The sequence below is a fragment of the Malaclemys terrapin genome, chromosome 9 (assembly GCF_027887155.1).
Source record: "Malaclemys terrapin pileata isolate rMalTer1 chromosome 9, rMalTer1.hap1, whole genome shotgun sequence".
Lineage (NCBI taxonomy): Eukaryota > Metazoa > Chordata > Testudines > Emydidae > Malaclemys > Malaclemys terrapin.
This window is the reverse complement of record NC_071513.1, coordinates 76422291-76449698: the sequence shown is the minus strand read 5'-3', so window position 1 is coordinate 76449698 and position 27408 is coordinate 76422291. Positions and strand designations below refer to the sequence as shown.

The following is a 27408-nucleotide window of genomic DNA, read 5'->3' as shown; positions in this document are numbered from 1 at the left end:
AGAAAGTCACACCAGTGAACTGGTGGAAGTCACTTAAGCACTTGGATTCAGAGACTGTTGAAGTGATAATCTCACTTTTAACAGCAGTAGCTTCTTTTGCTGGTGTAGAAAGAATATTTTCTTCTTTTTGGACAAATTCATTCCAAATTGAGAAATTGTTTGGGACCTGAAAAAGCAGGAAAGCTTGTTTTTCCTTTTCCAGATTATGAACAAACAGGAAAATGAAGGTGAAGATGACTGAGTTAGCTGCAGAAGCCAATATTTTAAGTTTCTCATGTTGACTTGTCTGACATAGTTGATTTAATTTTTTTTAAAATATTTAACTGTTTTAGTTAAAAAACAATTAACGAAAACAACCGATTTAAAAAAAACCTTGAATGTTTAACTAAATTCAAAAATTCATATGCTTATTTTGTTTAAAATATAATATGTTTGCTGTTGAAGAAAAAAATCCAGAATACACAATGTTGTTTTTTTTAGTTAAATAAAACAATTTAAATGTCTGTCTGGTGATGTTTCCTCCTAATACAGCAGGGGTAGGTAACCTATGGCACGCGTGCCGAAGGCGGCACGTGAGCCGATTTTCAGTGACACTCACACTGCCTGGATCCTGGCCACTGGTCCGGAGGGTTCTGCATTTTAATTTAATTTTAAATGAAGTTTCTTAAACATTTTAAAAACCTTATTTACTTTACAAACAACAATAGTTTAGTTATATATTATAGACTTATAGAAAGAGATCTTCTAAAAACGTTAAAATGTATTACTGGCACGCAAAATCTTAAATTAGAGTGAATAAATGAAGACTCGGCACACCACTTCTGAAAGGTTGCTGACCCCTGTAATACAGCATGGCAAGAAAATCCTCCAAATATTAAAGATTAACCTGTTGAATTGGAGATAGTTCACCTCCCAATGACTTCATAAATATCTGCTTCAATTACCTTTGGTAAATGAAATAACCAAACAATTATTCATTTTCTGATATAGCTGTAAAACTAATCTGGAAGTTTTCAAAATAAATCACTTTAAAAATGTATATTGTGTACCTTCTAAAAATGAAACCTACATCTATCTCTGAGTTGTGAAGAATATGTATTAAGGTTATAACAACCAACAAGAATGCACTTTTATGTAGAAATCCATAAAGAAATTTGATTTAAATCAAATCCACCTAAGGCTTGGTCTACACTAAACCCCCAAATCGAACTAAGGTACGCAACTTCAGCTACGTGAATAATGTAGCTGAAGTTTGAAGTACCTTAGTTCGATCTTACCTCGGTCCACACGCGGCAGGCAGGCTCCCCCGTCGACTCCGCGGTACTCCTCTCGCCGAGATGGAGTACCGCAGTCGACGGCGAGCACTTCCGGGTTCGACTTATCGCGTCCAGACAAGACGCGATAAGTCGAACCCAGAAGTTCGATTGCCAGCCGCCGAACTAGCGGCTGGGTATAGACGTACCCTTAGTTCAAACAGAAAAAAATGAGTCTTAAGTCCCTTTTTAAATCCCACCCTTAAGTGCTGCAATGCTCAGTATCGCAGCACCTAACTTTTAGGTCCCCTCCTGCCTAGAAGAATTCACAACCCTCAGTGATGTGTCAGCCCCCTATACAATGTAGGGGGAGAGTTAGGTGTACAAGAATGGATTCATAAAAGGCAGCATGCTGAGTTGAGAGCCAAATTAGATAGTAGGAAAGGGTGTGGCCTATCTGCACTCTAGTTTTACCACCATGAACCTTCTGGCCATGGGCACCTAAACCAATCAGTCCTTGTTAATGAATGGTGGCACCACTTCCTCCTCCACCATTCTCTCTCTTTTAGCTTTTAGCCCAGCAGTTAGGGCACTCACCCAGGATGTGGGAAACCTGAAATCAACTTCCCCCCGACTGATGTGGAGAAGGGATTTGTAGGGTGTCCTAGGAGGGCCCTAGCTCTGGTATATTTTGGGACAGGTTTCTCCTGTTCCACTGTGTATAAACAATTAAATACTAAGGGGGCCAGAGCAAGTGAATATGAGGCTATAGCTCAAGGAGTAGGACACTTTGCTAGGAGATAGGAGACCCAAGTTCCATTTCCTCTGCCCCAGAGAATTGGCAGTTAGGTGCCTAAGGTCCCCTGGTGACCCCTGTGCTAACAGTACTCCAGAGGGTAGCTGAAAGCAAGAGGAAGATTCTATTCAGGCTTTACTACCAAATATCAGTCCATCAATGCATGTTCATTCTGTCAGAAAAGATGGACATGGTAGATTATTCTAAATAGCAGCTGTAAAATGATGCTTGTCAGATAACAACCCTTTGTGATTACAGCACCGCTTTTCATTTTTATATATAATCTATCTGTATCAGGAAAAAAATTCCTAGAGGGATGATTGCATCAGCATTCTGTCTTCTTCAAAGAAATATATAATAAAAGGGAGTTGAACACAGTGTATATCACACTGCCTATCCCCTAGAACAGTGGTTCTTAAACTTTTGTATGGGTGACCCCTTTCACATAGTAAGCCTCTGAGTGTGACCCCCCCTTATAAATGATAAACAAATTTTTGTATATTTAACACCATTATAAATGCTGGAGGAAAAGTGGGGTTTGGGGTGGAGGTTGACGGCTCGTGACCCCCCATGTAATAACCTCACGACCCTGTGAGGGGTCCCGACCCCCAGTTTGAGAACCCCTGCCCTAGAAGGACAGCACTGCTTTGTAGAAACAAGATAAAACCCAAATCTGTTAATTAAATAGAATATTGGCGTTATACAGGCACCCACTTCGAAGCACATACTGTTCTTAACCTGGGGTGCGAGATGCCCTTTCCAGGGGTGCGGGACATGCGAGTTTTTAGAAGGTAAATCATCGAAAACGCAAATTAAACACAGGCACATAAAAAGCAACAGAGGGTCCTGTGGCACCTTTGAGACTAACAGAAGTACTGGGAGCATAAGCTTTCGTGGGTAAGAACCTCACTTCTTCAGATGCAAGAAGTGAGGTTCTTACCCACGAAAGCTTATGCTCCCAGTACTTCTGTTAGTCTCAAAGGTGCCACAGGACCCTCTGTTGCTTTTTACAGATTCAGACTAACACGGCTACCCCTCTGATACTTGACAGGCACATAAGTACAGCTACTTTGTTTCATCAAACCTATATATTTATTAATATTATACATTTTAACTATTACTGTAATATACAAATAAAAATGTTTCTAGGTTTAAAGAACTGACCTACTTCAACGATTTTCGATAAGGGGTATGAGAACATATTTTGAGAACCAAAGAAGTTCAGGCTGCAGTAAAGGTTAAGAACCACTGCTCTAAGAGTTAAGTGCAGCTCGATGATAAGACAACATATTATTAGATACACGACTTCTTCACATGACACTTAAGAGGGAGCTGAAATAGCAAAAATCACTGCCCGTAGCAGAGTGCAATGCACGGCAACTTGCACCCCCGGCAGCCAATCCTACAAGGTGAGCCAGCCACAGCTAGGACACTAGACTTAGCAGCAGCAACGTATCGGGATAATGCTGCCCCCGAACCAGACCCACGGTGCTAGGCTCCCGTGCACCCGGGGAGGTTTTGGCCTAGTGTCTCCCCTTCCCATCCCCTTTCCCATGATCGACCTGCTCAGCCACTGAGCTCCGCCTGACCCCACTGGGCTCTCCCGCTCCCCCGCGCGGGGCACTACAGGGGCAGCGGCCTCGCTTTGCTAACGAAGTTAGCTTTGTGCGAAGTTTCCCACACGCTGGCTGGAGGCCGGGCCGCTTCTGCTGTTCCCCGGGCTCCGGAGCCGGCTCTGCGCGGCTCGGTCCCCCCAGCACGGGCCAGGCCGAACTGCAGCCCGCATCCCACCACCTGCCTGAACCAGCCCCGCTCCCGCAGCCAATAGCGGGGATGCTGCAGGAGGAGCAGCCGCGGCTCCCATCCCCCCGGAGGGGAAGGGGGACGGGGTGTCTGCCGGCTGCCCGGACCCTCCCACTGCCGCTAAGCTCATAAAGCCCCCGCCTGGCCTGGAGCGGCCCCTTGCCTATTGCCCCGAGCGGAGGAGGAGTCAGGCGTCCCCAGGCAGCCCATTGCTGCGGCGGGTGGAGGCGGAGAGTTTACGAGGGAGGCTTCACTTCCCCCTCCCCCCGCTCAGCTCCTTCCCAGCAGCGCCCCCTTCTCCGCGGAGCCCGGCGCCTCCCGTGGTGCGGGGGAGGCGTGACCAGCTCCGGCGGGGCAAACGGGAGCTGCTGGCTGCGCGTCCCACTGGAGGGGTGAAGATGGCGCTGGACGGCAGCAGGCAGCCCCCCATCCTCCTCTTCCTGCTGGCTCTGGCTCTCCCGCTCGCGCCGCCAAGCCGGGCAGCGGACACCGCGCTGCCCCCCATCCCCGCAGGTGAGGAGTGGGTAGGGTGGGGGGCAGCTCCAGCCGGGCCCCTCTTCCTGCCCTCCTGGAGGGCTCGGGCTCATTCATTCGTGACCGGACCCGCTGCAAGAGACGCGGGGAAACTGCCCGCCCGGCTGGGCTGCCCCAGACTCGCCAGGTCCCCTCCGGCTCGCGGTGGATTCTCTGCGCTGGGGGGTGTTGCAGCGAGAGGCGAACTGGAAGTTGGGAGAAATTTTGGAAAGTTAGCTGCCCCTCCCCCCCACGGTGGCTTGATGATGATGATTTGTAGCTGTGGTTTGAGGAGATGTTTAAAACTCTCCGATAGTTCTCCCAGCTTGGCGCTGCTAAGCCCCGTTGTTGGGAGGCTCTCCAAGAGCATCGCCATCTCTGGCTTCGGGCTTGTGAGTTTCAGCGGAATTGTTTGCACGTGTGTTCTGCCTACTGTGCAACGTCCATCTGAAAGATAAAACTCCAGGCTCTTGGGTGACTTGCCCTGCGTGACCGTTTTCTGCTGAAACAGGGAACGTTTTTTTTGTGTGTGTCTTAAATAGAAATATGTTTAAGCCTCTGAAACAGTTCTATTTGGAGGGGGTTGGGAGAAGAGGAGGGAGTAGCGCTTTCTTCATGGTGCATGAATATCTACTGATCGTGAAATTCCTGCTGGGGAGGAACTAGTCAAAGATCTTCAAATTGTTGACTAGGAAGCAGATAAGTAGAGGCTCATAATGTATTTAGCAAACAGTAAGGCAAACCACACAAATATAGACCTACGCTGGCTGAAAAGCTAATGTTCAAAGCCAGGATCTTTCCCCTTATTGGGGAAGAGATTTGTCCCTGTCTTCACCCTTGCCTGTTAAGTAATTAGTCCTCCTCCCTCTCCCCCATGAATAGCCTGAGACGCATGACAAGGTGTTGATGGGCCACATATTTCCTAGCTCCTGGAAGAGCAGATGGTGCCACTCACTGATGACCCAACTTACTTCCAGTGAAGCTTTGCTACTTAGTTTCTACATAAGAATTTCCTCCTAGTTGAAGGCATTGGAGAACTGAGTTCCCCCTCCCTTTCATTCCAAAGCTACTTGCATCTGAAGAAGTGAGGTTCTTACCCACGAAAGCTTATGCTCCCAAAACTTCTGTTAGCCTTAAAGGTGCCACAGGACCCTCTGTTGCTTTTTACAGATTCAGACTAACACAGCTACCCCTCTGATACTATTCCAAAGCTTGTTCACCTTCTGCTGTTTGCATCTTGTAATGTTCCAAGAAGCTAGACAGCAGCAAGAAATTCAATCCTTAGTGTGTAAAACAATAACAAAAGAACTTATGCCCCAAACCAGTTGAAAAAGTGGTCAGACATATTTGTCAAAGTACTGCCTTTGCTTCCAGGGAGCCACTTGTCACAGTCTTGCTGTACAGGTCTGTCGCATCTTACGCCTGGGTTACATTCCGCAGTCAGCGTGTAAAGCGAAAATCGTGTATAGTCAAAATTACATTGAGTGTAATGGTGGGCAGAATCACCCGCACTACAGGTACAGTATTAAAATAGTTATTTTTCTCTTTTTTTGTTTTGGCCGACTGCGTAAAGCTGAAATTGCGCGTAAGATGTTAAATGCGCATAAGATGCGACAGTCCTGTAATTTTGAACCTAATGCACAGCTCTAACTGGATCTTGCATGGGAAAGGTATCCTATCCTGCTAGATGGATTTCACATGGTGATAAAAATAGCGTAGACTAGTCTTGACAAGTTCAAAGCGATAATAAGGTTATTTTAATGTCTGGTTTAATTCTCTCAGTGTGCAGAAGAAAACTTTTTGGGGGAGTGACTCTTGTAAATCTCACCCCGTTTGATTAGACAGTATTGGGTAAGGGTGTTGGGAGCTTGATGTAACAAAATCCTGTGTTGACGTATACCAGATTCTGTAGATGTGTGAACTTGCTCATCTGTAGCTTCCTTATACGGACAGTGCTGGCCTTGTTAGCTTGCGATTCTGGCTTTAGTCCCGTTAGTGATTTCCTACAAAGCTGCTCTGTGCACAATTTATTGCAGTCTGTCAGAGGGGGTGAGTGTGTGTGTGTGTGTGTGTGTGGTGCTGCTGTTTTTATATTAGTCAACACAGTGTGTCAACTTACAGCAAATTGCTTGCATTTCATTCCATTTCAAGTACACACAGGCCACCAGCCTGGCAAGCAAGTGCTTGGGGCAGCCGCTCCGGAGAGGGACGGCAGGTCCGGCAATTTGGCGGACGGTCCCTCACTCCCACTCGGAGCGAAGGACCTTCCTCCAAATTGCCGCTGCAGATTGCGATCGTGGCTTTTTTTTTTTTGTCTGCTTGAGGCAGCCAAAACCCTGGAGCCAGACCTGAGTACACATCCCATAAAAGCAGCTTTTCAAACTGTAGTATGTCTATTTTATTAACTGAGAGAAATAAGTGTTTCAGGGTGGGTATTAGAAGTAGGATCTCAAGATTTAACGGATAGCTGCTAGACTGTTGTACTATGATCAACAGAATACTTAACTAATGGTGTGTGTGTGTGTGTGGGGGGGGGGTTACATTAACTAATCCTGGTGATATCTCTGTGAAGTAGGATCGATCTATTAATTTTGAACAATACTAATAGAAAACAGTTATTTGTATTATGGAGGCTGTCACTTTTTTAAAGTGGATTCTGGCTAACACGAATATTAAGAAAATCTGTACTGAAATATAATCTGTACTGAAGTATAACAGACTGCTGACTTAGAAGCTGCTCCTTGAGATTCTTGATCCCAGACACATAGCAAGTTTGTTTGTTTGTTAGCTGCAGATGCCAGTTCTAACAGTTAGTGATTTTCCTGAGTTATTCTGTGCACATTTTATTGCCTTCTATTAAGTATGTTTTGCTACTCAGTGAGAAATAGAACTTGACACATCTCTCTTTTGTGTTATATCAGTCTTGAGCTTAATTTCTAGGTTGCTGGTATTTTGTGGAACAGTATGTAATTTTCAGTGCATAACCAACACAGTTGGCATGTTAAATTTTCAAAACATCAATATATCTTACATTGGAAATCATTTGTAACCGTCGTGAGGAAAAGTGGCTGCCAAATACTATCTTGCTCTATTTTCAAATCAAACTACATACATAGTCTTGATCAAAAAGGCCAGTGTTTCATTAATACAAAATTACAAATGTTCATGAAGAGTAACAAAAAGACAGATCGTTAACAGACCAGAGTTGAGCAGTTTAGTTGCAATAAGGTTCTTGTAACTTTAGTTGCAATAAAGTTACAAGAACCACACTAGGAGTTAATTCTAGTTAAACAAAACCAAAATCCTCCCCCCCCCCCCCCCCCCGAAAAGTCAGCTATTTTTTACAGCTTAAAAAAAAGTACATAAAGACCATTTATTGTCCAAATTGGGTACATAATACTTAGCAAAGTTCAAATCAGTATGTAACTCAGTCCACTCTGTGGATGATGAAGCCACAGTTTTAGATGTCGAGACATTTCTTGTTGTGTCAAACTTAGTAAATATCTATCTCTTGTCATCTAATGTAACCCACCCAAGTGAGTTAAGACCCCTACAGGGTTCAGCAGGAATTTTATGGATTGCAGTGGAGTCTAAAACAGATTTAGGTTACTAAATCTAGGTTTAGGTTGCTAAATCTGGTGTTTCGGCACCCAGGTACCTTGTAGTTTTTTGAGTCCTGATCCACAGATGACTTGCCCAAAATCACACTGGAAATCTGGCAGAGCAAGGAATTGTATTTGGGCCTCCTGAATGTCAGGCTGCTGCCCTAAACCACTGGATTTCCCAGCAAAAATTACTTGTGTGAAAAATCCCTATTTATGTGAGTAAAGCCACTGAAGTCAATGTGGGCTGCTCCCATGTGTAATGATTATTTGCAGACGTGTTTGCAAGATCTGGCCCTGAATTAGATTAAAACATGCAGAATGGCAACTAACTACTGTGGGTGTGCAGCAGGGAAGTGTGTGTTTGTGTGTGTCTGAAGATAACCGTAAATAAATAAACATGGCTTCTCTTGGCGTGCTGATCAGAAGAGTTGCTTTTATGTCACATTTCTAGTTACTTTTTTACTCTAAATATTATTTGATTGACTTTGAAAGGCTTCCCTGGCAAAATAATTTTGACACATTTTGCAAGCCCTTCATAGCATTCAGGATGCATGACATAATGAGGGTGGAGTGTGTTAACATGCCTAGTAAGTGCTTTGATGGATGCTAGTTAGTGCTGGAAATTTCAAATGATCTTAGATTTATAGACTAAGACAAGATTTTGCCACCCTTCTTTATGTTGAGTAATAACTTAGTGAGCAGCTAGTTCCATTGATTTCATTGTGCCACTTGCAAGTGTAAGGTGAATAAGTGGCAAAAATCTGCCCCAAAAACACTAATACCAAAGCAGACTTCAGTGGAGCTACTCACTGAGCAAGTTTCTACTCCACATGAGTAAAGGTGGCAGAATCGGCCTATATATCATGGAGGCCCTGATCCTGCAAGCTGCAATGCACAGGTACCTTGGCCGGCTTGCTACTCATTTTAAGTCAATGGGGCTCTGTGCAAGCAGCTTGCAGGATTAGAGTCCAAACTGGCTGCATGTCTCATATGAAGTATTTATTTGCACTAATAACAATATTTGGAAATATCATGACTAGAGCATGTCTTAAGTGTTTTGATTTCTTCTCTCTGCCAAATTTAATTGCTCATTTAAAAACAAAAAAGTTACTGGACTGTTGGCATGGAGGGACTATTCAGTTTATGCAGTGAATTGCACTATTAAAGTATGTTAATAAATATAAATCTCATCTATTTCTTATGGAACTGTTGGTTACTGTTTTAAAGTCTAGTTTACCCAGTGCTTGAATTGATTCATTTGCATGAAGGATAGGTGTAGGCATTGTAAGGGCCTCTAGCTTTTTATTTAAGATGATTTTTTTTATTTTAAAATGCAAAAATCAAGTGCTCCTCAGAATTGTGTTTGAGAGGGTCATAAACTGAAGATATGACAGAGGAATAATTCCCTTTTCAATTTAAACAGTGACTTTACTTTTCAGCAGCATAAAAATATCTTGTTTGGTGACATTTCTCTAATGGGAGTGTATTGTAACTGTGTAGGAGATATTTAGATATTAGTTTCATTGGAGGGGGTATATTTAATCATTAAGGGACAGATTCTAATAGCCTTGCTCACATTCAGGAGCACCCATTCAATGAGTAGATGAGTAGTCTGACTATTCCTAGAGTAAGATACTACTCAAGGTGAGTAAGATACTACTCAAGGTGAGTACAGGTATCATAATCTGGCCCATATTGATAGGACAGTAGTGAAGTATCTAAAAAGCATAATTAATCACATAATTAATCACTTAATTGGTCACTTTCCACTAATAAATAACTATACCCACAATTTTCAGTAGTTACTTTACAGTACACTGTTTCAGACACACAACAATATTTTACATTTGGCTCTTCTCAAAACATCCTGACTTCTTTACACTACAATATGGTTATATGTATATACATTCCTTTATATTGTTTTTGTTGGTTTTAATTCAGTATTGTGACTGTAGAATCTCTTATACGCTGATAAATGTTCAAAAACCTTATACTGAAAATATTTGGTGATTTCATCCTTTTCTATGCAAACCAAAATTAAAGGTGTACTATGTATTGCTGTATAATTTATTGTAAGTTATGATCATCTTTGTGATGAAGCACAGAGTAATTTCAGGCTGATTTCCGAAATAGTTTAAAGCAACAAAATACAAATCTGCTTTGGTTAGGGACCTTAAACTGGAATTTTATATGGGAACCATGAACAAAATCAACTTATCCTAATGGATCAAAAGAAGAAATATCTTTAACACAATTTGAATTTTTTTTTGCTGTGGAAGCAACTTGGAGGACTTCTAGTGCGGATTTTTCTTGCAAGTGTAATATGGGATTTGAAAGATCATAGTTTAATGACCTGAAGAATCTTATTGGGAGATGAGAGTTAAAGCATGGAAAGTATAATATTTTTATTTGGCAGCAATGCTAATTTCATTCTTTTGACGTCACTGTTGTATTTAAAATCTGGTATGTGTTCCTATATTTGTAATTCATGTGTGGATTAAAGCAGAAAAAGTACCATTAGCCTCTAAACCTGAGATGTAAGATTGAACAAGAGAAAAGTGCTGGACAAACTTAGGGTCATCACTACCCGCCGGATCGGCAGGTAGTGATTGATCTATCGGGGATCGATTTATCGCATCTAGTGTAGATGCGATAAATCGATCCCCGATCGCTCTGCTGTCGACCCCGGAACTCCACCACTGCCAAGAGGCGGAAGCGGAGTCGATGGGGGAGCGGCAGCAGTCGACCCCGCGCCGTGAGAACGCACGGTAAGTTGATCTAAGATATGTCGACTTCAACTATGCTATTCTCGTAGCTGAAGTTGTGTATCTTAGATTGTTCTCCCCCCCAGTGTAGACCAGGGCATAGTTGCTCATTATGGGCTAAGTTCAGCAGCTATTCAAAGTCAATAGGAATGTTTCTATTGACTTCCAGGTGGTATAGGATCAGATTCCATAGGCCCATCCTGCTTCCATGGATTTCAGTGAAAGACAACTTGTGCCCACATGTAGGGAAAATCAGATTCCACTAATGAAAGCAGTTCCAGCAGGTGCCATTCAATGAAATGCAAAAACTAACTAGTCTTTGTTCCATAGGTTGTGTTAATTTAGAACTCTTCTTATTACAACAAGGTGTTTAGTTGCTGAGCTGGATTCTGGCCTTATACCTGTTTTACATCAGTGAACAGTAATTTTAATAGTTAATCCTAATTTATAATCGTGTAAATGAGATCAGAATCAGGCACATGGACTTACTAAAAAGCATCTCACCCACCCTTACGCTAGTGACTAAGATACAAAGTCTTAGAGGTGGGCTAGGTATCCTACTGCTTTTCTGTGCTGACTTCCATTACAAGAGTGCTGGTGAGTGTTAGCTCCAGGAGTGGAATGGGAGCAGTTTCTCACCAATGCGATATGAGGACTTGAAACATCATTTTCCCTTGATAAGTAATAATCGCTTTCCCTGGCAAGTTGGGGTTGTGAGCTATCCATTTGTGCAGAATAAAGGAGCTCTTCAGAAAGAAACACTTCTGTTATGAAGATGAACTTCTTGCAGCCTAACTGTTTAAATAGTTAAAGCCAGACTTTCTAAAGAGCCCAGGGCCAGAATTTCAGGTGCTTAGCACCTACAACTGGGACCAGATGTTTTACACTGTTAAGAGCCCAGTAGCTCCCAGTGTGAAAAATCTGGCCAGAAGTTTCAAAAGAGCTCAGAATTTTACCAATTATTTGGTGCTTAATTGGGAGTGGAGCAATTCTGAAAATCTGGCCTATATTGTGGGTGCTGAGCTCTTTTGAAAATGGGAACTATAATGACTGTAGGGAGGTAGCATTGTGTGTCCTCTGCTCTGCTACAGCTCCAGTTCCTCTTTTCTCAAGTAAATACTGACCTCAGGATGGGTCATTACTGCAAATCTCATTCCTTGACTTCATTGATAAATTAGCTGTAGGGAGTTGGAAGAAGGTCTTTTGTAAGAATTCTCACTTTTCTGTTTGATCTTGTTTAAACAGGTGGCCTCATAAAGAAATAGCCTAAGGACAAGAATTTTTTTATTGATATAGTAAACAGTCAAAAAGGCAGGAGCTGAATAAACTTGCTCACTTGTGCAGCTCATGTCAATTTCATGTTATCCACTGAAAAGCAGTCCTGTTGACAAATTACAACAAATTCAGCAGGGTTGTTTAGGGAGCAGCTGGTTCATACATTCTAATGACATAACATACCAAATAAACTGTTTTATTTCTTAGTTTAGTAATTGAGACCAGTCCAATGTTTGCTTGAAACAAACACTTCATTGAGTAGATAGGGTCTGATCCAAAGCCAAGTTAAGTCAATATTCTTTTGTTTTTTTCCCCCCCTTAGCCGTACAGTTCCTAAGAACTCTGCTCCATTCCCTTTTTAAAAATGTAGTTTTATTGTGATTGACGTGGAACAATTATATCATTGATATCCAAGTCCATGGCTGTTTACACATAGTCTGAGAAAGCACTCAGGTTGGACTCAATTAGCATAACAAGCAATAAGATGAAGAAAATTAAAGTGAAGCTTTGAGTCCCATTTTGTGAGTCTGTATTAGTATATACTGTGTATGAAATTAACGCTTTATGGCAAATTCAGAGCGCCTTTTAGTAAAGTAAGCATTTTATTTGTATTATCCCAGCTCTGTTTTTATTTAAAAAGAAGCAGTGGGATGCAGGGAACAAAATACCAGACTACATTCAGGCAGCACTTATGGCCCAGTTATTAAGGCATTTGCAGCAATACTAGCTATCAGCCGGTTTCTGCATCTGGGAAGTGACCCATACTTCAGGAACAATATGTTCTAATTTCTGTCTGAAGGACCACAATAGGGAAGTATTCTAAAGAGTTCCTATCCTTACTAACTCCCATTTAGATCAATGGGGGTTACTAACTTTGGGGGCTTTGCTGGAAGTTGAACCAGCCCTCCCTCCCCCAGGATCAAGAGGCTACAAAGGTGTCAATCAGCTGCCTTGGTCCTTGACCAAGAATGGCTCAGTCAAAAGAGAGTATGAGCCTAGACCTGTCCTAAACTTCCTGACTGTCAGGGTGGTTAAGCACTGGAATAAATTGCCTAGGGAGGTTGTGGAATCTTCATCATTGAAGATTTTTAAGAGCAGCTTAGACAAACACCTGTCAGGGATGGTCTAATACTTAGTCCTGCTATGAGTGCAGGGGACTGGACTAGATGACCTCTCAAGGTCCCTTCCAGTCCTATGATTCTATAACATTTGAGTCCCTGGATGGTGGAAATAGCATCAAAAGACCAGGCCTTGATTTTTATTTTACTTTCTTAATTTTATGTTTGTCTCATAGTTGATTCCTGGAGGCAAAAGCTTATGGAAAGACTAATAAACATACAAACACTGCATATAAGTTTTTAGTTTCCTGTAGGATGGGTATGCTCAGTGCTACCTGCAGTGCAACATACACCGCTTATAAATTGTTGTTGGGAGAACAGTTCTGGCTTATTTACTTTCTTACATACATTTAAGTGATCTTGTGAGGGGGTTACTTTTTTTTGAAGTGGTAAAAGTACATGACTGGTCTTGGTAAGCAAAGACACATCTGATACTCTTTAGGTTGCTGCATAAATATTTTAGCCAGTTCTGACTATTTTGTAGTGAGGCACACACTTAGCATACACATCACAAAAGAGTGATTATTGTGAAGTTTGTGATGCAGATAAAAACAAAGATTTCAAAAGAGCTTAACACTCTCAGTAGTTCCCATTTTAATACTTATGGCCAGATTTTCAATACATTTTAGCACATAGGGAACTGTGCTCTTTGAAGGATAGATTTTTCAAATGTTAACTGTCTGGCATGTAAGTATGTATTGGTGCATGAAATGCTAGTCAAACTGCTTTAGAGTTCAGAACATAATTTAAACTTTACAGCTTACTCTGTTTAAAATGTTTATGATCTCTTCCCCCCTCCCCCCCCCCCGGTATATTTTTAAAGACAAAGGAGAGTATCTTATTGCCCTTATATAAATCCATGGTACACCCACATCTTGAATACTGCGTACAGATGTGGTCTCCTCATCTCAAAAAAGATATACTGGCATTAGAAAAGGTTCAGAGAAGCGCAACTAAAATGATTAAGGGTTTGGAACAGGTCCCATATGAGGAGAGATTAAAGAGGCTAGGACTTTTCAGCTTGGAAAAGAGGAGACTAAGGGGGGATATGCTAGAGGTATATAAAATCATGAGTGATGTAGAGAAAGTAAATAAGGAAAAGTTATTTATTTGTTCCCATAATACAAGAACTAGGGGCCACCAAATGAAATTAATGGGCAGCAGGTTTAAAACCAATAAAAGGAAGTTTTTCTTCACACGGCGCACAGTCAACTTGTGGAACTCCTTGCCTGAGGAGGTTGTGAAGGCTAGGACTAGAACAGCGTTTAAAGGAAAACTGGATAAATTCATGGAGGTTAAGTCCATTAATGGCTATTAGCCAGGATGGGTAAGGAAGGGTGTCCCTACCTCTGTTTGTCAGAGGGTAGAGATGGGTGACAGGAGAGAGATCACTTGATCATTGCCTGTTGGGTTCACTCCCTCTGGGGCACCTGGCATTGGCCACTGTCGGTAGACAGGATACTGGGCTAGATGGACCTTTGGTCTGACCTAGTATGGCCATTCTTATGTTCTTATGAGTAACTGTCAACCCTCCAATGCTAATAAAACCACCCAGGGCCCAATCCTGCAAGGTATTGTATGCTAAAGTTAATGGGACTTGAAGATAGTCTGCAGTTCTCAGGAGAACTCAGGAACTTGCAGAATCAGCAGAGGGGGACAGCAAGGTCTTGGAAATGTACGTAGGCTGATCTAACTAAGCAGTAATACACTCAGCTCACCGCTATCTGTCTCTCAAGTTAATTAATTTGAAGTATTTAATATGATTCTTACTTCTTACAAAACAATGTGTTTGCTATGTCAGCATGTTCTGCTGTTATCAATCCTGGAAAAAGTCTCAGTCAAATGCTTCCATTCTTCTTCCTGAAATATGCTGAATATTTTAACAAGAAATTCTTTTGTTGGTTTACTGCTTTCTTTGACAATGTAAATGTCTCATAATAAAGGCTGATTCCCTCACTCTCAATACTGAAATGTGTGTTAAGTATTGCATGTGCACTCCAGATCTTAGTACCTGTTGCTGGCTTACATAGATCTGTATACATCAACATAGTCAAACTTATAACAATTTTTATGACAGATACTAATGGCTCCCCTTAATCACCCCTTTTTATGCTGTCCAGCTGTTATACTTCTCTTTTTTTCCAGAGAATCTGGTCTTTGCACGTTTTAAATTATACAGCTTTAAAATCAGATTTACAATGGTCATAAATCACTCATTTTCATGTTTATTGGCAGAATTATAATTGGAGCATTCCAGCTCTTGAATTAACACATTTAATTTTCCTATTGCGAAGGCCAAGACCGCTCCTATGAGCAATAAGCAGTGCAAACTAATGTCACACTAGAGATCTGGAATGGAGGAGTACTTTCTAGGGTCTTTCACTTCCCACCCAGATAGCAATTTGTGGTATTGTGATCAGTATCCGGAAGGAAAGAGTAGGGGAGCCAGTCTCATCGCTACAGGACTTTATAGTCATGTAGGGCTCTGGTGGAAGAAAAATAGAATTGTTTTAGGCCTAGCCGGAGTAGACAAATTCAGGGTTAGACCTTTTCTCATGAAGGGCTCTTCTTTTCTTAAAACAGTGACAACATACAATGTTGCTGTGTGTCTAGGAAGGCTTGTCTTTTCTTGGATTCCTTTGTACTGTAATAAAATTAAATTGCCTACTAGCTGCTCCTTTAAAAGTACACATGTGAGTTCTGAGTTAGCTGTGAGTTATACTTATCCAAATGGGCAAGGAGTACTTTGTGTGTGGTTTCAAAGGAGGAAAAAAATTAGGCTGAAAATAAGGTACTATCCAATATGTTTTAAATCAGCCCTATGCTAGCAAGTTAATTACCTTGCCTTATACAGAAAATGTTGTAGAGTTCCTTACATTTTCCAGGATATGCTCCAGAAAAAATACTTGATTTGTAACACAGATTACAAAATGTAACTCTCATATACACAGATTGTATCACAAAGAAGCGATTAAGAGTTTTCCTTATCAACCTTTACTAGTCTCATCATAAAGTTCTGGGTAATTTTGAGTTTTGAATTCTACTCAGTAGTTCCAAAACCCAAGAATCACTTCTCTTTGCCAAATTGGTTTGGATTTAATAGTACATTCAGTAATTTCCATTACCCTTTATATTTACTGTTGTGTTTGAGACAGCACATTTATGAGTGCAACAAAAATAAAACTTTTCTCAAACTCTTGTACTGGTGACCCCTTTCACACAGCAAGCCTGAGTGTGACACCCCCGTCCCATAAATTAAAAACACTTTTTTATATATTTAACATCATTATAAATGCTGGAGGCAAAGAGGTTTGGGGGTGGAGGCTGACCGCTTGCAACCGCCCAGATAATAACCTCACGATCCCCTGACGGGTCCTGATCCCCAGTTTGAGAACCCCTGATCTACTGTGTCATGCTTGAAGGAATCTGTCAGGAGAAGGTGCTGGCTGTGCAGTTATCTTGGTTATAAGCACAGTTATGGACTTACTAACCAATTATCCATTCCAAATTAAAAAAAACAAACAAACCTCTGTTCAAGGCCCAGGAGATGGTGAGAGGTAGGGAAAGTCCACCAGCAGCTTTTTCTAAATTCAAAGTACTAAAAATTCTGGGAGTGCAGGCACCTGAATTCTGAAGGCAATTTTTATTTATTTATTTTACTTGTAGACTGCCACTTGATGAGAATGGCCAACATCTAAAAGTGGCCGGGGTTCCTTTTTTACGGGTTATTGGCTGCCTTTCTGTTCCAACTCCAGTGGATACAAAAGTTGGAAGGAACAAAAGTAGAATAACCGAGTCAAGACTCTGAATAATTTCAGCTGTTTCCTGCTTCCATATCCATGGAAATGAGCATCCAACTAGGGACCGAACAAGGGTTTAGAGAAACTTTTTTTTTTTTTTAATCCCTCTGTTTTCATTTTCTATGGAAATTGGATCAGAAAGGCAGCTGCAGGAACTCTTAGCCACTTTAAGCTATTGGTTGTGACTTTAGAGTACTCCATACCAGATTTCAAAATAGTAATTTACAATATTTAAAAGAAGGGGGAGGGGAACCTATCTATTTGTCTGTAATCATCCAGGGAGGGAGCGGATGAGCTAGCAACTGCAGTAGAACCTCAGAGTTATGAACACTTTGGGAATGGAGGTTGTTCATAACTCTGAAATGTTCATAACTCTGAACAAATGTTATGGTTGTTCTTTCAAAAGTTTACAATTGAACATTGACTTAATACAGCTTTGAAACTTTACTATGGAGAAGAAAAATGCTGCTTTTAACCATCTTAATTTAAATGAAACAAGCACAGAAAGTTTCCTTACCTTGTCAAATCCTTCTTTAAATTATCCCTTTATTTTTTAGTAGTTTACATTTAATACAGTACTGTACTGTATTTGCTTTTTTTGGTCTCTGCTGCTGCCTGATTCCATACTTCTGGTTCCAAATGAGGTGTGTGGTTGACCAGTCAGTTTGCGACTCTGGTGTTCATAATTCTGAGGTTCTACTGTAATACTTTATATGCAGGCTAGCTAAATCTTACTTTCCCATTTCAGGGATCTGAGTCTTCACTTACATCCTCTTTGACTCATCCTACAGTTTGGAGAGTGATGTATGCCTTATTACTCAGGGAACACTGTAGTGGGTCAGGGCATCTATATAGATGGCTGGTCTCTCCGTCCAACTTGCATGGTTTCCATCTTCTGTTTGGTGCCATGCAGTCAAGCCCACCTGCCTGTCTCCCCTGACAAACTTGAATAAATCCAGTTGGAGGTGCAGCGGGGCTAAGGTAGGCTTCCTGCCTGCCCTGGCTCCACCTGACTCCCAGAAACGGACAGCATGTCCAGCTCTTAGGCTTGGGTAGTGAGCGGCTGCCCTGAGCAGGAGCTGGGAGCTGCGAGGATGGCGGCTGCGGGCATTGGCAGCGAGCAGGGCTCCCCGGCCCCTCTGCCTAAGAGCTGTACATGCCATCCTATTCTGGGAGCTGACTAAGGTAAGCTCCGCTCGGCTGGAGTCCACACCCCAAACTCCCCAACACACTTTAACGCCCTCCCAGACCCCGCTGTTATGATATACAAAGCACATGGGATCTTTTATAGAGGAAAAGGCAAATACGCCACATTTAGTGAAAATACAACAGTTAGCATATGCTTTTCAGTTTATCTCTCACACACACACACACTCTCTCTCTCTTTGCCCTGCCCTGCCCTGCCCTGCCAGTTGATGTTTATAGTTACCAGTCTGTTGTAGCTCGAGTCAATCTAATGGCCAGTTAGATTGAGCATGAGTGAGGAGCTGGGCTCTTGTTGGTCGCGATCCATTGCTCCTGGAGACAAACTCAAAGCCCCATGGCAGAGCACCCTGTTCTTACAGACTTTTTTTCTCTGTTGAAGTCTATGGATTTTGCTGTGTCAGTTTGTGACCAGGTTACTTCTTAATTGGTGTATCTTTTGATGTTAACATTCCAATACACCTCTTGAGAGGGTCATCCTGTCCTGGTTTAGATTTAATCAATTGTCCTTAGGGGTACCAGCCTTCACCTCAGGGTCATCGATCTGCCCTCTCTTCATTATGGATGCGCACTGATGGTGTCAAGTTAAGTCTCTTCACTCCTTCTTTCTTGACCATTTGGCTATAACAATGGCCTTCACACCTTATCTTTTCCTGATGCATGCATTCCTCATTCACACAAACAATCTCTTACAGAAACCTTCAAAGGTATACAGACAGCAGTATTTTTATATTCAGCAGAATACATTGTAAATCAAGGCTTGCTAAATCTTCTAACTAAAACCATTCACATTGGGGCTTCAGGCCCTCAACATTCCTCTAATCTCCTTAACATGGATACAATACAAGATCCTGTCTCTTACTTACTAAAACCTTAAAACAAAGAAATGTATATTTAACTAGAGTGCCTAATTTGTAATACATATAGGAAACCATAGTAGACATTATAACTTATCCAAAACAAAAGGGTGACCATAATCAGTCATAAGGATTGTTCTGGTCTGTCATTCCTTTCTGCTATTCAAAAAGAGTGGGTGACAGGGTAAAATCAAATCATACATTAATTCTCATAGTACAATGATAAAATCCTGCTCCTACACTGCACCTTCTTCCGCACGCCAACACCCTGCCCAGTCCTGAGCCCCCTCCCACATTCCAGAACCCTCGGCTCTGCCCCAGAGCCACACCCCCAGCCAGAATCCTCAGGCCCTCCTGCACCCCAACCCCCTGCCCTAGCCCGGAGCCCCCCTCCTGCACCTTGAACCCCATATTTCTGGCCCACCCCAGAGCTCTCACCCCCTCCTGCACCCCAGCCCGGTGAAAGTGAGTGAGAGTGAATGATGGGTGGTGGGGGGGAATGAGCTGGTGGGGAGCCTCTGGGCAGGGCAGGGTGTTTGGTTTTGTGCAATTAGAAATTTGGCAACCCTAGCCCAAGCTCCAGGATCCTCCCACTTTGTAATTAAATAACCCATTAACTTGAGCCCTGCAAGCCCAAGTTAGCTGTCATGGGCCAGCTGTGGGTATCTAATTGCAGTGTAGACATACCCTGGGAGAGCTGGTGTTTGTCTCTATGGCTGTGCCTTCTCTCCCTGGAGTTTTAGGCACTCTTCTTTCCCCACTCTGTCTCTTGCTTAGTAGCCACTTTTGGCAGGTATTTGTGCCTCTTTGATTTCCTCTGCACCCAAAAACAGAGGATATAGATCTAAACAAATTACCAGTTATACAGCAGTAATTCTATTTTGGTTTTACATGGTCTCTAGAACCCCAAGGGTGGAACTATATTTCTGTAATTGTAAATCTTTAAAACTCTATGCAGTATGTGGTTCAGAGATCCATTATCCCTTTTCTACTTGGGTAGAGTACAAGCACCTCTGTGTCAATAGGTCTACAAGGTCTGGATCTAATAACTAAACCTCAGTCATCATATGGTAGCGAACAGTATTCCGAGTCTTGGCTGCTCCTAAAACAATTCTGAAAGTGTACACAAGCACTGGTGCAAATTAACTAGTAATCTGTGAATCTTCATTCAGTAAAAACCATGTGGGTCAAAGATTGGCAAAAGTCTGGCTAGTCACACATTGTTTGGCAGGGGGCTTGGGTGGAGGACATTGTAACTTAAACTTGGCTTAGACCTTGTTGGCTAAACTTCAGCCCAAAGCAAACATTCTGAATTATAGTTCTGACTCCTGAAAACAAATATTTATGATGGGAGTGTTGTCCCTTGATTGTAGCAGCCCAAAAATCAGTTATGCAAGGAAAATTAGATGCTGATGTAAAATGTTCATTAGGACTCCTAATAGGTTACAAAGATCTTTGTATGCAACCTTGACTTTCTTGACATGACTAGCAAAGTGTTTCCTTATTGGTAAAGTTATAGTTTGCATTTAAAAATGAGCACATTTGCCTCTGGAGATACTGTGTCAGCCAGATGCTGTGTCTCTCAGCGGTTGTCTCTGGAAAGCAGGTCTGTTTTATTTATGTAATTGTCAGAATGTCCTCTATAGTAACACTCTGCTAAGTTTAACACACTCAGCTGGATTGAAGTTCTGGTCTTGGTACTTCCTTTTATACTTTAGTATTGCATTGGGCTATAGGATCGCATTCTTCCTGTTTACATATGTTCAAATGCTGCTTAAGTCTGTTGTATAAAGAAACACTGGGCCCGATACTCCCCTCTGGTGACAGACAAGGTGCAAATGACAGCTTGTATGTCAATGGAGGCATACTACCAAAGAGTAGGTTTCAGAGTAGCAGCCGTGTTAGTCTGTATCCGCAAAAAGAAGAACAGGAGTACTTGTGGCACCTTAGAGACTAACAAATTTATTAGAGCATAAGCTTTCGTGGACTACAGCCCACTTCTTCGGATGCATAGTCCACGAAAGCTTATGCTCTAATAAATTTGTTAGTCTCTAAGGTGCCACAAGTACTCCTGTTCTTCTTTTTACCAAAGAGTAGGTGGATAAGGAATGTTCCTGGGGAGTCCCTTTGCCCCCTGCATGGATATCACTGGTCTCCTGTAGCTACCTTGGTTTCCTACATGTATGGACACAGTCATGTTTGTTGTCAGAAATATTATTGTGCACGTAAATTGTGTATGGTATTGGAAGTTTCCAGAAACAAGATAAGATCCATTTTAATTTCACCAGTTTGTAACACTATGCCATGGGTGTCCTGTCAGTAGCAGTGTTCAAACCCAGGCCCTCTAGATCTAAAAGCATAACTCTCTACTGCTAAGCTAAAAGATCCCGCTCTGTTAGCACAAAGGCTGTACGAACTCTAGCATTCAGCTATTAGAGCAGGATAGAGCCACGCTGGGTGACCCTGAGTTACAAGCACATTATGTAGTCTTATGGAGATGAAATGCTAAGTTTTAACATGAGCATTTTTTAGCACTGTTTCTTCATTTTCCCTTTCCTCTCCTGCTTAAGTGAAATGATAGTTTGTTAAAGGTACTGAATTGACAGACTTTAATATAATAAGTCCTGCTTTTATCCACAGGGCCAAGTCCTGCTTGGTGTCTGTGAGTAGCCCTCTTGAAGTAAAGGAGACTACTCATGTGAGTAAGGAGGCTAGGTATTGGCCCAGGAGAATTTATATTAAGTACAGTGATGGAGAAATCTTCCCAACATTGCTTCATCAATGCCCTTATTTAGAGGGCTCACCTTCGGGAACCAGATGCTAAGTGCAGCATTCAATCCTTGATCTATGGCTTAGTCTTCCATCAGGGCATGAGATATGACAGATTTTGTGATGTATAGAAATCTGCTAGGAAATGTACTGATGCTATTGCATTATGTGGTCTTTTATTTGTTAATTTGAGGTTTCAGAGGCATCACATCTTGGAATCAAAAGACACCTTGATTAAACTTACCTGTCCTGTTTCTGTTTATCACATACACTAGTTTTATGACTTCAACATGATTTCAGTAGAGTTACCTCGGGTTTATTCCAGTATAAAATCAGAATATGGCCCATTGCCTTTAAGGACTTGCTGTATCTGAATGACTAAATTAGTGAATTCAGGTCCCTTTTAAATAAGACTAATTTTACCTCTTATATTTTCATAGTAGATTTCAAGGAATTTTTAATTGGAATTGACATTAGAAGGTAGCTGTTTTGCAGGACTTATGTGTTAAAGCCACCAGGCTTTGTTTCTTTTTAAAATTGCTCAGAAATATAACTAATGAGAAGTAGAATTGTCGAAGACCTTGACATTAAAGACGAGTTGATAAGGAATTTAATGCGATGTGTGAATATAATTTTAAGTCTTTTTTTTCTTTTACAGAGAGATCTGATTCTTCTCTCAGGGCAAGTCTACACTACAGCGTTACATCAGTGCAGCTGCAACACGTCTGGCACATAAATTTTAATTCTGCCATGCTGATGGGAGAGCGCTCTCCTGTTGGCATAATTACTCCATCTTGGCGCGAAGCAGAAACTATGTCGATGGGAGAGTGTCTCCTGTCAACAAGTGCTGGTGTGGACAGCCCGAAACTTGCATCGCTCGGGGGGGCTTTTTCACACTCTTGAGCGAAGTAAGGTATATTCACTTAGGCTGTAGTTTAGACCTGCCCTCACTTATATAGGAATAAGTGAGCAGCAGCTCCAAGGAAGTCAGTGGAGCTATGCCAGTTCATGAGATCAAAATAAGGCCTATGAAGTTATATGAATTACATGAGTATTTTTTTCAGTAACTTGTTGGTTTGAAAGAAAAGGGAGTTGCTTTTTCAGTTGTGTGCCCATATAACCGTAATCTGATTAAATTTTTGCAGTACCTCTCCGGACACAATGGACAGGATGATGGCACATTCTGTCTGCTTTCTTCAGACAGAGCCCAATTTAAAAAAAAACAAAACCTCAAAGGATAACTATTGCGTAAACAGAGTCCAAGTTGAAGCACAGTAGCTGCAGTTGCTACTGTGTTTGCAAAAGAACGCTTTAAGAATCACATACACCTAACAATGTGTACCCTCGTGTGATCAATGGATTAAAGCTGCTGAATGAGAGTATGTAACAACTTATTAGCTGTAATATAAAAAATGCGTGTTCAAACCAGGACAAATATACCAAAAGACAAAATATTCTTATTGCAGATATTACTTGTAGCCTGAGTTTGGTATGACACAGTTTGAGACACTAAATAATGTAATCAGTTTGTGGTTTCAATTAATACAAATCATCTTGTAGGTCCTCTTGAAAATCAGTGTCAACTGTTCCTCAATTTGGCTGCCTACATTTCTCCATTTTATACAGTCCCAGGTTGTGATTATTTACACGCCAGCATGCTTGCTCATTTCCCCCATCTTGAATGAGTGTAGAAAAATGTACTGGACCATTATGGTGTTGTATAATGAATGTTGGGCTAAATGAACACAGTGCAGATTGGACTGCATGCCCCAAATGTCTTTGCACAAAATGCTGATGGCTTTATACAAACTTCCATTATACCAAAAGACAACCCCTCCCCCCCCAATTAGCTATGCTAGATAACTTGTGCTTGTCAGAACATATGTTGGTTTGAATTTTTTTTCTGAGTCATTAAGTTGAATTGTATATTAAAAAAATCTGATCTAGCCAAGACTTGGCACTTACATCATCTTGTCTAGTACAGATATTGAAATTCTTGACGTTAACATTCCGCAGGAAAGGGTAGATGTAAAATATGTCTGCTGCAAATGAAATTCTGCCAAGTCTTGTAAATCTGTAGCCAATTCTTTAGGGGTCATGTAGGATTAACTTGGCCTTGTAACACAGACTAGTATGATCACATTTTCCAGTGCATTTTATTTCTTTTAAGTGCTATATTTTAAAATTAATATATAATTTACTCTCATTTCACAGGAAAAAAACCTTACCCTTTTCTCTTCAGTTTTGGTTTAGTCGTGGTCCAGGATTTACTTTTATTCATTCTATATTGACTCCTGTATAACCACTTTAGATTGGATGTCCTTTAAAACAAAAAGTTTTTTAGTCATATAGAAGTATTATTTCACATTTTGTGTCTGGTTGTAGGTTAGTACCTCCGTGGACACTTTGCATTGAAGTCCTATTGTGAGATTAACCCATACATTTTAAAACATGGGGACTATATTTTTACAAAAGGCTGCTGAAATATTTTTAAGTCGAAACACTTGAGAAATTTAAAAATATTTGGATAAGCACCCTAAAGCTTGGATGTTTATCTAGTATTCAAGCTTAGGCTGTAAATCTCAAATAGATTTTTTTTTTCTGGTCACACTTCAAGTATTTCCAGTTTCCACTTTGGCTGGGGATATCAGAGCCACCTGTCCTGCACAATTTTGGTACTTTTGATCCAGGAAATGAAAATGTTCAAGGACCGGAGGAGTAGGAAATAATTATCTTTTTCTAGCCTCCAGAAGTTTTTGTCTACTCAGTTCTTAGTTTTTCTGTACAACTTCACCAATCTCTATTAACTGCTACTGTTTGCTTAGAATAGCATTTTTCTGTAGGCTCTTTGATCCAAAAGAATTTCCAAATACTTTAAATTAAAACTATTGATACCACTCCATCACTGAAATAAAGCCACACAAGGAGGGAAGGCAGCAGCTAGGCACTGCACAACGGGAGGCAGAGGTGTAATTTTGATTCCCTATTTCTATGGATCTTGAAGCCAGTCTCTGTAGTCTGGTGGGGTTGAATTAAAAGGAAACACTTTCCTTCATGAACACTCTAGGTTAAAACTCCACTTTTCCTTCGATGTGGTTAGAGAATCATGTTATTTTCTTGGGCCCTGTTGTTCTGTTCCTAGTTCTCCTTTTGCTATTTTTGCTAGCTCTCACCCAGTAATCAAAGGAGTAGGTGAAGGAGCAATGAAATAGTGATACCTCAGTTGGTTTGCTGAAGCTCACTGATCCCAGGGAACAGTAACTAGTGATATGCATCCCACAAGGCAAGTGACGGAAACGGATAAGCAGTATGTTTACTACATCATGGTTTATTTATTCTGTTGTTTGCAAACAAAACAAAATGCCAACTGGAAGATGACCAATAAAATACACAAATGTTGAAGACCTGTGTGTTTAGGGCAGGGGTCGGCAACCTATGGCATGCGTGCCAAAGACGGCACGCGAGCCGATTTTTAATGACACGCTGTTGCCTGCCAGAGTCCTGGCAGGCAGCAGGGTGCCATTAAAAATCCTGCCCGGCCCGGCCCGCTCTTCTCTGCCCCCCCCGCCACGGGGGCAGGGACATAGGTGTGCCCACGGGGTGTGCCCAGGCACACCCTAATGCAGGGGTGGGCAAATGGCTCCACTCTCCCGGCGCGGCAAGCCGCCAGCCTCTCTCTCGCCCTCCCCAGGAATATTCAGGGCTGGGGGCTCTGCTCCACCAATATTTGGAGCTGGATCTCTCCCCCGGCCCTGCGTGGAGCGGGCCCGGGCCCCGGCCCCAGCCTGCGGGTCTCCCCCCAGCCCTGCCGCGTCCCTGCCTGCTTGTTCTGCCGGTGTAGCACATTCCTACGCGGCGTGGCTCCCAGCAACAACTGCTGTCTGCTGCCCCAGGGTCCTAGTGCCCCCCGAACCGCTGTGGCAGGGCAGGCTGCCCTTACCCTGCCCTTCCGCCCTAGCCCTGAGCCTCTCCAATGCCCCCAACCCCAGCCCTCATCCCCCTGCACCGTAATCCTCTGCCCTAGCCCTGAGCCCCCTCCCTCATTCTAGCTCCTGGCCAGACCCTTCACCCCCCAGCCCTGTGCTCAGTGCACTCCCACCCTCAGCTCAGTGCAGAGAGAGGAAGAGAATGGGCCAGAACCAGGGAGAAGGTAGGTACCCACTGTATATGGTCAGGGCTGGGACCCCAGATCGGCAACGGGCTGAGCGGGTCCGGCAGCCAGGATCCCGGCTGGCAGGAGCTGGTGGATGGAACCCCTGAGTGGCAGTGGGCTCACAAGCTCTGTTTAGGAAACAGCTGTGGCTTGAACCAAACTAGAGAACTGAAATACTCACTGGCGCACCGACCAGTCTGGCTAGAAAGTTAAAGTTGGATAGGGTTCCTGCATAATTAGGTACCCATAACTGAGTGTGGACCTTTATTGCATAGTTATGGTACAGAGCACAGCTCAACAGTTGAGTCAGGGCAATGCCAAGCTCTTCTGGAGCTTCACAGTTTCATCCGAACCCTTCAAGATAGCAACTTCAGTCAAAAGCAAAGGCGATGACAAGAAAGTTAGTTTACTGTCATTTGCTGGCATGCCACTGAAAGTACAGAGTAGGCAACAAGGTGGCATACAGACCTCCGACTTGGAATAAGAATGAACAGCTTTTCTCTTTGACACTATGTTTTAAAGGCAAAAAAATTTAATCCGTCACAGGAGTGCAGGCTTCCAGGGGACTCTACTCCCAGCAGTGTATTTCTAGAAGTGTAAAAATGTTAACCTATAAACGGAGTCTCCAAGCCCTTGTGCCTGCCAACTGCATTTAAAGAATTTGGTAAGCTGGATCTGGTGCAAAATTCTGTAGTGCATTGCCGCCGTGTGGTAATCAGACATAGGATTAGTTCAATTCAGACTAGAAATGTATTGCATCGATTTTCTTTAAAGAGCTCTTCCTGTTTCATAATTATATTAGCTTGTTTTTGTTTAGATTCCATTTGTTTGCGTCTTAGATATATTCTGCTTTTTTCATTGCGGCATATGGAAGAACACAGGCTATTTGTTCATCTGAAGTCATTGGTTCCTCATTTGAAGTTATAATCCTGTAATGTGACATCCTTTCCATTTTTTCCCCCCTAAATCAGACACACAGGGGCACAAGTACTTTAGTAACTCCACAATGTTGCTCAGTGTGGACTATGAAAGCTAATATGCATTCAAATCTGATGGTCTGCCTCTTCGTCATAAACTGTGGCTTTATGATATAAAGTTGTTGATCTTATCTCTTTTTTTGCCCCCACCAGATAAACTATTAGTTCTAACTATAGCAACTAAAGAAACAGATGGCTTTCACCGCTTCATGCAAACTGCAAAGCACTTCAACTATACAGTGAAGGTACTGTATGTTTTGTCACTCATTCTAAATATTGGACATAGTTTTATAGCCTCAACTCAGAAATGAAATAGTCTTAACACAGAAACAATGTGTCATGATTATGCTGCAGTAAGGTAAAACAGTTATGGGACCTAGCAATGGAGACAACCCATTAGGTCATCTGTTCCGTATCCTTGCAGGATAGGTTTCCCATGACACATTTGCTAGTGTTTTGTCTAGTCTGTTTCTAAATGTGCCAGGAAATGGGGTTTCTTCCACTGACCTTGAGAAATTATT

The 27408-nt window shown here is 42.1% G+C and overlaps 1 protein-coding gene across 2 annotated transcripts in view; it reads left to right on the top strand.

Annotated features, from left to right (window-relative positions):
* The first annotated feature begins 4024 nt into the window (after positions 1-4024).
* PLOD2 (procollagen-lysine,2-oxoglutarate 5-dioxygenase 2) overlaps positions 4025-27408 on the top strand; it is a 74224-nt gene continuing 50840 nt past the window's right edge. For both annotated transcript variants that reach the window (XM_054040154.1, XM_054040152.1), the window contains exons 1-2: positions 4025-4365; positions 27041-27132. In XM_054040154.1, coding sequence (XP_053896129.1) covers positions 4251-4365; positions 27041-27132 — 207 coding nt within the window. In that variant the 5' untranslated portion in view covers positions 4025-4250. The remainder of the gene's footprint in view (positions 4366-27040; positions 27133-27408) is intronic.